We start from the raw sequence: 12,606 nt of genomic DNA, 5'->3' as shown, positions 1-12,606 counted from the left end.
ACACACACACACACACATACACACATGCACACAAGTAAATTGCGTTGAATCATTTGAAACAATCTCTGTGTGTTTAGAGTGCCAGTATATTCCAGTGAGGTAAGTGACGGATTTGATTTATTCATTCAGTCTTCATTGGTAAATAAAAGCTTTATGTGACATCATAAGAGCTTCAGTAGTTTCTAGAGGAAGGTTGAAACATAGCATACGTTTAGGATGCATTATGTGATGCTAACATCTAAGTAATATCTTGTGTCCTTTGCGCAAAGGACACAAGATAATTCATATACATATACAAACAGATGCTTAAATCATGCAAGGTCTGGTAATGGTCAGGTAATGACTGACATGAATTCTCATATCACTAGCCTGATTGATCAATAACTTATAACAATGACATTCAGGGGTCAAACATACACAATATACTCAACATGCTTCAAGAGGTTTCAAGAAAGTGTTGACAGCCTGAGGTCACTGGCAGCAGAGAGTGTGTATTTATTTATTTTTTTTAGCCCACCAGGTGGCGCTAGATGTAGCATCTGACAGAGTCAAATAGTCTCATAGGCCGCTTAGCACATCTTCATTTGGAACCCAAGTTTTAGAAAATGTCCCTTGCATCCCTTAAATATAATAACTATGGATGGGACAGAAGAAAAGCTTTTAGGGACGATGAAAGGAAGAATTTTCTTATATGAGCAGCTATACCTCCTTAACCTTTATAGTCCCCAGGAAATGGTTGGAGGGACAGCTAAATTCTACTACTTCTTATGTCCAATTATCCTCTGCCAGACTGCCAGAAAAACAGGTAACCTTTAACAACACTGACAGAGACATCGTGTGGAGAGCGACCCTCAGAAAACCCTGCTCAACTGGACAGAGCACATATGGATGTTCTGGTGTGTGTGTGTGTGTGTGTGTGTGTGTGTGTGTGTGTGTGTGTGTGTGTGCAGGTATCTTTATGCATCAGACTTGTGAGGGAGCGAGCAAGCGAGTGAGTGTATGTGAGTGTGTGAGAGAGAGAGACAATAAGAGAGAGCATTCATTTTAGTGATACAAAATTATTGGCCAATAATATGTTGGTGATACACATGTTTTTCTATGGTGTGTGATGATTAACCTTGGACACAGAATACACATTTCCAGTAAACAAACATTAGTGCTTCTCCCTCCAATAGTGCAGAAAAAAACTCATATAGCCTCATACAGGTCATGTGGAAGTCGAAGCAGAGGAACAAAGTCAAAGCACTGTAGTTTAAAGTACATTTGGGAAAATGAATCATCCATTTGCTGAGTAAGTAGAGGTAAGGAAAGCCTCACACTACAAAAAAAAAAAAAAAAAAAATTGCAAATGATGGCCAGCTTCTCAAATATTGCATTCCAGCTAAACACTGCAATGCAACTCCAATGCATTAAGGAATAAAACATGAATGGAATTGTATCAGTGTCTTCTTCAGTTGTCTGCTTCTTCTCTTTACTGTCCACTAGATGTCCCTCTCATCCAAACAATCTTTGTTGGTGTCATTGCAACATTTGGTTTGCTGTAAAACATGTAATTAAATGTATCACTCACTAAATTCATGTTGTGTGGAAAAGCTAGGAATAATTACAATAGGCAACCAAAGTCTACAAAAAACTTCATGGAGTTTGGTAGCTTCAAATGAGCCTGAAAGCAAACACCTCTTAAGTTTTGAACATTCCCACATCACTTGAATGCAGCATATGCGGGGGGGGGGGGGGGGGGGGGGTAAGAAAGCTCCTCTCCCTGCAGACACAGAATGGAATGGAATGGGAGAACTAGGGATGAGGATTATTGAAACGTGTGCAACTTTCAGACTTAATTGGATAGTCTAATGTTGATACACAACTATTGGGTGACAAAAAGTCATTGTTCAACAAAGTGTCATTTGCCTATTTGCTCCACCTCTACAGACTGTGTAACTCTAACTCCATTTCTGACCCTAACCCTAAGATTCACCCTAACGCAGACACTGAATATCTATAGATACTTTTCACACTATTGCATCACCTGAAACTCCGTGGACCTTATAGTGACACATTATAATCACTTGATGCTAAGTTGAGTATCAGCATTGGGCTATCCAAATGAAATGTGACCTTCCTCAGTCAAAAGAAACGATTTGTTAATGATCCACCAGCAACTTTCACTTGGTCCTGTGTGTTTGAATCAACTGGCCTGTTTTCCCTGATTTCAATTGGATTTGTTACATCCCTAGTTGTTGGTACATTGTGGTTTCTTAACTGCTGAATGGGCCGTTTCAAGCTATAAGAGTCAGTGGCCCCATTGGTCTCTGACAGCTGGAACAATGTGGTTTCTGGATTGCTGAGCGAGCTGTTTCAAGCCAGAGAGCTCAGCCATCCCATTAGCTTACTGTTGTCAAAACTGACGATGAAATTGAAAATTTAGTTGAAATGTTGTGGCTTAAGCCTGTAGTGTGTGACTGAAGCAGTGTGGGTGTATTGCTGGGGAGTGCAGGTCTCACTAAAGTTGAGAGGAGTGGGTAGCTACAGTCAGGACACAAGAATTTACTCTTGAGCCTTCTGGTGGTATTGTGGGCTTAAAGGGATAGTTCGGTTTTTGGGGAATTTAGCTATTTTTCCTACTTACCCAGAGTCAGACAAACTCGTGGATTCCCTTTTTTTTTGTCTCTGTGTGCAGTTTGAAGGTATGGGAACAGTTAAGTAACAGCTCTTCTCAAAAGTTAAGTGGACCTTTTAACTTCTCCAAAGATGGATGGCTGGTCTTACAAAGCCATACATTGTAATTCACGGAATTATAAAGTTGTTAATTCAACTAATAATAAATAAATAAGATTATATCAACTTCCTATCAACCTTGAATTCCTGGCTGGACTTCTTTTATAGTATGTTCAATACAGCTGGGAACTGGGAAACTTCCTACTAGGAAAAATAGATACAGCACAATGGAATCTGAAACATTTTTCCAGGATAGTGTAGTACTATTAATAGAGATTGTATCAATATAATTCCGGTCAGGTGCTACTACTGAAGGAATACTGGAATTTAACCTATTAGCAAGCAGTTTTGCGAGTTTCTTTGTATGTATTTGATAGCTAACTGACTGATAAGATGCTGTGTTCACAAGATCTTTTTTCTTTTTGTTAGACCTTAATATTTGACAACCTCTATGACTGAGGGAGGGTATTATTAAATAATGATGTTTGAGCATTTTCAATAACAAGGGAGCTTAAGTACTTTTAAAAGCTTTATAAACCTCAGGTGGAAGACCGTAAGGCCCACACAGCTTCCCAGATGCCAAACTGTCTGACCTCCTCTATTTCTTTGATGTTTTATGTCTTGTTCCAAGTTTTGAGTCACTGACTTTTATAAATATATGATACCCTAAAAATAAAAGAGCTTTATATATATATATATATACATGTATATAAAGAATACATTTGAAAACTTTAGATATTTTCATAGTTGTACAGTGTTGTTTTTAATTCTTATCCTTCATTTAACAACTGAATTATTGATATACCTATTATTTATCAAATTAGCTAAGTATCTACCAGATATATTATCATAATCATATTTCATCATATTGTATTTCTGTATCAACAGCAATTTTTCTCCGTTTTGGAAGATTAACGCATTCAAAGTTTTTGCTTTATCACTCTCTCCCAGTTGGCTTTTGAACGATCATTATGATCCATTTCTGCTTGCTACAGCTGTATCTATAAATGTTACTGTTCCTTAAACCCTTTTTTGCTGAGTAATAAGATACTATGACACCTCTTAAGAAAGCATTAGTTGTTTCCCATAAGTTAGATGAGTCTCAATCAGCATTATCATTCTCTCTAATAAACAGCTGATGCTCTTTGTTCCAGGGAACAGAATTCAATGTCCGAGATAATAGACCTATTACATCTCCCACTGACATTATGAGTGACAATATGAGAGGTCCTCTTCAGCAGAAATACTGGTGCGTGGCCTGAAATATGATTAGAGCCTATATTGTACCTCACAAGATCAATAGAGATCTTTGGTGTTAAGTTGAAATTGATCCTAGAGTAGGAGTTATGTGGGTTTGAGGGAAAAGTATAGTCTCTATTCAAGGGATTTTGGAGACACCACACATCAGTCAGACTAGCTTCATCTTACATTTGAAGTGTAGCTTTTTGTCTGGTTGATGCTTTTCTGTTTATTTTATCTAGAATCCTGCCCAATATACAGCTCCACTGTATATTAGAACCCTTAATTCTGAAACTAACAGATAACCAAAGTAAAGATGCTAAAATGAGGATGTTGTGGTCTTATCTTTTTGTTCTGCAAGCTGGCAACAAAAGAGGGGATTTTGATTGACACCGGATTGATGCAAGAGTTGCACTAGTCTATTCAAGAAAAGATCACTACAGATCTAGATTTCTAGATCACTACAGAATAGAAACTGCTTAATTTGGGAAATACTCCTTATTTGAAAGAAAAAGGATTGCACAGCTCTCTTAACCTGTTCGTCAAAGCTCATATTTGCATAAGAAATGACACCTACATTTCTCAATACTGGATTAATATTGACAGACTGAGTGCCTAATTAAAGCTGCAATATGCACCTTTTCGATATTAAAAAAACAATGAATAGGATATACAGTACATTATCTGTCTGTGCCACTGCCTGTCTATTTCTCCTCGAAGGCCACACTGAAATCTAAAAGAATTAACATTCCTCTGCATCTGCCGTTAAAAGGTCATGGGTCGCTCTGTGGATAGCAGTCTCTGTGCTGTAACTGCTCTAAAACCAGATTGGAATTTCTTGAAGTTATTGTTTTATACAAGTTTTTTACAACCTTAGAGAAAAATTAGCATTTTCGAGATGGGCCCTTGAGTTTGCAAGAGACAATATGTCAGAACATAGTTTCTTAAGAAGAGGTTGAACCACTGCATGTTTAATACTAGATGGAAAAAAACCAGTGACCAGAAAGCTATTGATAATTGTTAATATGTTCACATTGACTGACTGAATCAAATGCTTCTTCGTTAAAATTAGTACAGACAACAACTAGAGGACAGGAGGAGGATTTCATGCAAGACACGGTCTTCTCTAGAAGAAGGGAAGAAATGGCTTAACTTATCATTGCAGAATTATCAGCAGATAGCTCCCAGTGAGACCTGGAGTCTTATGTTCTCTACTTTTTGGGGGTTAAACAGTATTAGAGATTCATCACACTTTTCAGTGTGAAAATTCTTTAATACATTGACCAGGAGAGGGGCTAACTACTGAATCAATAACATTGAAAAGGACCCTAGAGTTGTGACGATTCTTTGAAATAAGCCACTCCTAACCTTAAACCTTTCTGATATTTCAACATTAAAGTCTATGAAATGGTAATTCCATGACAGCCTTGTAAATGCATAATTTGCTATTTTATATGCATATCAAAACATCTAAAAAGTATGAGAATTCAATTACATTCCAATATATTAATCTACATTTTCTCTCTTTTCCTGACACTGGCTATAAATTAGGTAGAGATATACAAGGAGATAGCCAAGTAGCCAACATCAATAATCACTGTCACAGAAATGACCATTACAGTGAGGGGGCAAGTGTGTAATCTTTACCAAGGTGTCTTTACTAACATTGTGGGTCTATGGTAAGTAATTCTATAATATGGATAGTGGTATGTACTGTGTAACTCACCATTCAGTGCCCATCTGACCAAAACAAGATTGCAAACCTGTTCTGAGTATTTACAAAAACTGAATCTGCAGGTAAGGATAAGGCTTGGTCTTGTTGTTAGTAGCAACATGAGGCTGTTTGGCTAACCCTAACAAAAAGAATACTCAATCAAGTGCAAGTAAAACAACCAGAAAGCTCTTCACTGTTGCGCAGAGGCACATTGTTGGAAGTGATTGTCAAAAAGACCTCTGAGAATTTGCTGGCAGAAGCAGATTTAAAGATGCAGAAGATGAACAGACAGCTGCACCATCTGCACAGAGGCTGACAGAAGGGTAAAGCAACAGGACTTTAAAAGCTATGGCCATATGGTCAGATGCTCATTTCTTTGAGTGCAACATTAGCTGGGGCGAATCTAAATGAAAAAAGTAGGTCAAGGATATGTTTCTTTAACTAGGCAGGTTCTCCAGCACATTGAAGACTCAATAATATTCATGAAATCAGACACAGACCATATTGTCCAGGCAACAGACACGGGTGTTAACATCCCAAGTATTAAAAGGCTTACCATTTAGGCATAAGCAGTAACTCTGAGAAATCATGAATGAACTCACTGTTTTTAGTTGTCACACTTTTGTGAACTTTTAGTAGTCAAACATTGTACTGTAATTAAACGAATCACATCAATTAGGCTACACATTTCCTCTTCTGCGTTCTGCCCCTGCAGCACAAAGTGCCACTTGATTTCTAAAATACACCCCCCACCCCCCGTCCACCAAAAAAATATATATTTTTACTACAGTGCCCATCTTGATAGTATTTCCAAGCATGAATGCGCCACATGTCGTATTTATGACTTTCCAACATCTGAACTTGGAGTTTACAAGAAGCCCTTAAAGGCATCATTACTTGGTCTCAGTTCCACTGAAGAGTTAATCGCTCAGGCCGTCCTTCTCCTTCTCCTCCCACTCAACCAAACCGATATAAACATCTGGTTACAGAGAGACTAGCCTACTCCCCAACTACTCATTCTCGCAGGGACACACCGGACATTACTGGGGTAAACAGAAATGGCACAAAGCGACAGCGACAGCTTCCCTGACATAGTGGAGTTAAACGTGGGTGGACAGGTATATGTAACCCGACTCAAAACTCTCACTGCGGTGCCCAACTCTCTCCTGTGGACCAAGTTCACTAAGAGCTCCCCCAGCGAACTGCCCAAAGACAGCAAACAGCGCTTCTTCTTTGACCGGGACGGCTTTCTGTTCCGCTACATTCTGGATTACTTGCGGGACTCCAACCTCATTCTGCCCGACTTTTTCAAAGAGAGGAGAAGGCTGCAGAAGGAGGCGGACTTCTTTTTGCTCCACGAGCTGTCGAAGCGCCTCGCAGCGGACAGCAAAGCCAGCTCCTGCAATGAGGAGAGCGGGGACCCGGAGGAGGCTGAGCTGAGTCCGGCCACCGCCACCTCCGAAGCAGCCCTCCGCTCCCCGGTGCCGGGGGGCAAGGCCGGGTACATCACCATCGGCTACAGGGGCACCTACACTATCGGGAGAGACATCCAGACAGACGCCAAATTTCGCAGAGTCGCCAGAATAACCGTCTGCAGCAAGACATCGCTGGCTAAGGAGGTTTTTGGGGAGACGCTGAATGAGAGTCGCGACCCCGACCGGCCGCCTGACAGATACACCTCCCGGTATTACCTGAAGTATAACTTCTTGGAGCAGGCGTTTGACCGGCTGGCGGAGATGGGTTTCCGCATGGTGGCCTGCAGCTCCACCGGGACCTGCTCATACACCAGTAATGACCCCAATGAAGACAAAATCTGGACCAGTTACACCGAGTATGTCTTCTCCCGATAAACTGCCTGTTTTCTGGGCGCGGTGCTGGGCTCGTTACTCAGAAGAGTAGTGCATTACTCACTGCTCGTTTCAAAAGTAATGGCATTACTTACTGTACTCCCTGGGAGCAATAATTTGATACACCACTCCTTACATTAGCCTTCCTGTTAAACCTCCCGAACTGGCGGCTGCAGCCTTTATCTTCTCAATTAGCCTACTTCTTCCATTAAGGACCAAATAGTTGTCATGTTCAATGTTTTTGTCATCCTTTTGCTCGATAAAATAGAAGTAGAGGGAATACTTTCAACCCTATAAAGTTATCTTCAATGCCATTTTTTAATCCAAACTAGCTCAGTGTGAGAGGAAGACGAATTATTATGAAATCAAAAAAAGAACTTAAAAAAAAGAACTATCTCATTTAGTAACAACAATTAGACTTCAGTCTGAGAGAGGCGATAACAAAAGTAACGACTTTTTTGATAGCCAACTGACTTTTGACTGAATTTGAAACAGTAACTAGTTACACTAGTTGTTACAGAGAAAAGTAATAAAACTACTGACATGAAAAAGGCGTTTCCACCCAACACATCCTGCAGTCTACTCTTTGCACAGTGCCAGCTTGCCTGATAAACTTTATGGCTTTTACAATGACTGTTGTATGTTCAAGTAGATGACATTATCATGTCATTTTGGTTAGCCTGTGCTTTCAGAGAGACTGGGTGGCAGAAATATTAGGAGCTGGTTTCTGTGCTGGTTTCCATAGCTGAAGTTACTTATTTGCATAAGCTAATGTGCTTGCATTTGTATTTGTGACATATTACTGTAGAGGCCATTTATGTTCTGTGGAAAGCCACACACCATGGCCATATAGCCTATGTTTGATCTGGCCTTTGAACTATTACAACCTTTCCTGAATTCCCTTTATTCATCAATCCTGAATTCTTTAATATGAGGGATTGATGGATAAGGAAGACAGTGGTTTGCTTCTTTGGTCTAACATGTTGATTATGGTCTGTTCAATTTTGCTTCCCAGTTTTTAGTTATATTTGATTGTGTCCATGACTCATATATATCATAGCTTCACAATATATATATATTTTGACTTTTTCACAATGCTAAAGTTACATGCCACCTGACAGCTATTGCCATAGTTTTCTCTATTGTCTTTATATATGAAGCTCCAGCAAATAAAGCATGAACACTATCAACCTAATAGTCCCTTGAGTTCATTGTGAAAACGATTCGCCAATAGAGTGGTATAGCTGCAAAATAGATGAGAAAAATACATTCTACAAATACAATGATGCTGCACTTCATGTGAGTAAAAACAAAACATGGATTTTTCTTTGCAGGTCACCAGTGTCTTGATGATTTATCTGTAAATACACCAAAAAGATGTTTAAAATAACCGATCTGTCATAATGCCTGCTGAAGACCAGTCTTTCTGCGGCTCTTTCTTCGAAATTTAATTTACAGATTTCAATTTGATATTTTCATTCATCACCCAAAGGGGAAATTATCTTTTCTCCTCCTGGTTGAGACACATTGTCAGCCATGTTGCAGCTCTCCTGGAGCAAAAATATCTTGCTCAAGCATACTTTGACATGTTTGGTCATGCTAGGGATTGAATCCGCACCCCTCCGGTTGGGGGATGACCTCACTAACCACTAGGCCATCATGCCACCAAAATGCTCTGATGAGGATGGGATCTGAATTAATTCACCACATGTATTTTTACTATGTTATTGATGGTCTGATATTTATGAGACCATTATTAAGTTCAGTCCTGAACTGGAAGAGAGACAGATGAAGTGAAAGGCTTTCTATCACAGAGTGCAGCCAACACTTCAGAGGCAACACAACACCAGAAGCACAACAGCTACATTATATCTAAGAAATTGATGTGCCTCCAAGTCATGTGGTCCTCGGTGTGTAATTCAAGGCACTCAGTGTTACTCTTTGGCTTGACAAGTACAGTAATCAACTGTTGGTTCCCATGTGGGGTCCTGGGGCACAAACCCGGGCTGTTCCAAGATCAATTCATGTACAAAAAAGGCTTTGTGTGTGCTGAGTGAATGTGCACTCGTGTATGTGTTTATTTGTTAGATACAGTATAGCACTGAAGCTGTTACTGTAAATCAAATTAGTAGAAAGAGGACTTCTCTCATCTTGCATCTATATGCAAACAAAGACATAAAGACATGCACACAAACAGACACACAGACACACATGCCGCCCACGCGCGCATGCGCACTGCACACACTTATCTTACGGAAGAGCTTTAAAGTTAGACATGTCTACACAAAAAAAAACTGGTATCTGCTGTCAGCTGATACTGCCATCTGGACAGGAAAAGGGAAAGATCAACTGCTTCTCTTCCTCTATGGTGCGATCTCCAGAAACAGGAAGTGGTGCCTACTGTCCTCAACCAAAAGACAGCAACTGGGGCAAACTCTGAAATCAGACAAAAATTGTTTCTTTCTTTGCATGTGTTGATATGAGAAAACAGAGGGAGTGTGCTTTTTCCTACCGATATGTTCACAAGTGGGATGTTAAGGGAAGGAGAGCCAAAAAAACAAAAAACAACTACAAGAAACCTTCTGACTGCAATTTGGAAACCTGCTTGTCTATCTACATCATCTTTGCACAAGGGTCAAGTGTTACCCTTGAAAATCAGACTGAGACCAAATGAAACAACAGGACAGTTGTTGGTCAAATAGAACTATTCAAATGATCCAAAATTATTTTTCGTTTGTTCTTCTGATCAGGGATAATTAAATGAGATTGGTGTGTTTCTCTGCCAAGTAACTATTTCTAACGTGGTCCAAGTCATGTGTTGCATTGGTGGACATTTATTACACATAAGTGTGTGTGTGCGTGTGTGTGTGTGTGTGTGTGTGTGTGTGGGCATTTTCAGGTTCTGGCCAACAGACTTTTGTCACAGGCAGAGTAGCAAACAGAGTGTGAAATGTTTTTGGAGGTATTTATTTCTATCATAAAGGTACACACACACCCACACACACCCACCCACATGCACACACACACACACACACACATACACACATACAGCGAGAGAGAGAGAGAGAGAGAGAGAGTGTGCCAAGATTAGCCAATTTGCAGAGTTGGAGGCAAAAATGCAGAAGTACTGGCTCTCTTCATATCAGCCACTATTAGTGCCCCATCTGTATCTTTAACACTTCTTTTTATATTTCAAAGAATCTCCGAGTACAGTCTGTCTCTTGCTCAACATGGAGCTTCATGTTTAAATATATATTTGTTTTGTGTAAATAGTATTTGTGGATGTCGTCTCCAGCTCTCCTCATAGACATATTGCTCTTTAGCTTCATAGAGAATATTGCATGGACAATTAATTTACGTCTTGTGATTCCTTTGGTCTATAGTAGGTGTGAGAGCAGAAAATAAAAAATACGCTGTCCCATAGCTAAATGAAAGAAAAGTCTATATTCATTTCCATGTTAACTGAAATGTCCACTGTTTAGTTCCTTCACAATCTGCTAATAATACCACAGAACAATAGAGCAGTTAATGATTAGTCTTTTCATCACTTTCAAAACTGTTAAGCTTTTCAATTTTTTTAATGACAGCAGCAGCCACTGCAGAAGTTTCCCCATCCTGCATTTATCCATACTGTGAACTGCAGGATTCTCTCAGCCATTCATCCTGGGTGTGAGGGAACAGAGCAGCAGCATGACAGCAAGCATGTCAAATATGGGACTCTTATGACTTCTGCATGACTGAAAACAGTTTTTTTTTCTTCACAAAATGAGTGAAAGCCTCACAAGCACAGAACCCACAGAATGAATTGAGGACAATGCAGTATACGGCGCTTTTTTTTTCCAATGTGATGGAAAGAGCTGCAGTCCCGTCCAGGTGAAACTACTTGGCTCGGTTCTCTGGTTATCATCATACAAATATCAGTAGCTTAGCCAGAAAAAATGCTGCACACTGTAATTGGGAGCTACGGCGCCAACCACAACACATTTTGAAATCCTTCATTCTCCTTAAAGTTGATTTAAGTCAGCATAAATCAACTTTAAACAGCAGCATTCTTAGTTAAATGACGATTTTACTCAAAAGGAAATGTTTCACAGTTGTCCTCCTTTCAGTCTGGGATCCATTCCGATGACGTATGCCAATTACCAGAGAATCAAAACATGCATACCAGCTCCATCTGGCCTGTGTGCTATCTGGGCCATGAAAGTATCTATCACATGAATTAAAACGTGTCCTTTAAATGTCTGTATAGTTTCTGATAATGCTCCTTGTCAGGACAAACAGAGCTCTTTGATTTATCCAATTATCGCCTTTACATTTTGCAGGTGCTTGGTATCAGAGCAAACATTTTACTATTTGAATAAACCCTGGGAAGTTTTACAGTCATCAAGTAATAATGTAAGGTACACATACTGTAATAGAGCACCGAAAGGCTTACATCTCTCTAGACTCAGATTGGTGCTGTTTGCTAACCACCTGAGCCCATAATCAGCCCAAAGTGTTTGTGTTACCAAGCAGGGAAACCATTAAGGTTTATGCATTCCTCCAATCATTAACATAGTGGTCAAAATGGTTGAGCCCAGTCTCAGCGTAACCAACATGGCTGTTTGCTCACCGTAGTACTGATTCTTATGTCAAAACTGAGTGTGTGTGTGTGTGGGTGTATCTTTAGGGTTATCTGCGTTTGTACATCACTTCAGTTGTAATCTTGGCCGTTTACTCTAGATCTCTACCAGACTAAATCTCTTCTGCACTTTCACAACAGAACAAACACATCCTCTTTCACAAGTCCTTCCTCGAGCCTTCACTCCAGCACAGCTACTAAAGACTCTGTTTAAAGCCACGATCCATCATTTGAAAGCCCAAGTCAGCTATCTTTTGAAATATGAAACTACAATCCATAATCTGAGACTGATATCACTTATTCAGTCATATTATTTTTTGTCAGTCTTTATGGATTGCTGCTCCGTCCTGTTCCTCGTTCCCTCTGCAATAACGCCATAACTTGCAAATGATACATAGGCAGGGCAGCAGATACTGGGGTCAGTGTTTTGTTTTTGGTGTCCAGTACAGTATGATACACAATCTCTGGAC

At 39.8% G+C, this 12,606-nt stretch overlaps 1 protein-coding gene across 1 annotated transcript; it reads left to right on the top strand.

The window, feature by feature from the left end:
* Positions 1-6,648: 6,648 nt before the first annotated feature.
* LOC139927397 (BTB/POZ domain-containing protein KCTD12-like) lies at positions 6,649-8,705 on the top strand. The gene has a single exon (XM_071919522.2). It carries the CDS (start codon positions 6,727-6,729, stop codon positions 7,516-7,518), a length of 792 nt encoding a protein of 263 aa, XP_071775623.1. The 5' UTR covers positions 6,649-6,726; the 3' UTR covers positions 7,519-8,705.
* The last annotated feature ends 3,901 nt before the right edge of the window (positions 8,706-12,606 follow it).

The sequence above is a fragment of the Centroberyx gerrardi genome, chromosome 1 (genome assembly GCF_048128805.1).
Source record: "Centroberyx gerrardi isolate f3 chromosome 1, fCenGer3.hap1.cur.20231027, whole genome shotgun sequence".
NCBI classification, from domain to species: Eukaryota; Metazoa; Chordata; class Actinopteri; order Beryciformes; family Berycidae; genus Centroberyx; species Centroberyx gerrardi.
The sequence above is the reverse complement of the archived record's forward strand: the minus strand, read 5'-3'. Positions and strand labels throughout refer to the sequence as shown.

What these genes read in the sequence shown, in the direction of transcription:
- LOC139927397 (XM_071919522.2), top strand. Translation starts at nt 6,727, where the DNA reads ATGGCACAAAGCGACAGCGACAGCTTCCCTGACATAGTGGAGTTAAAC.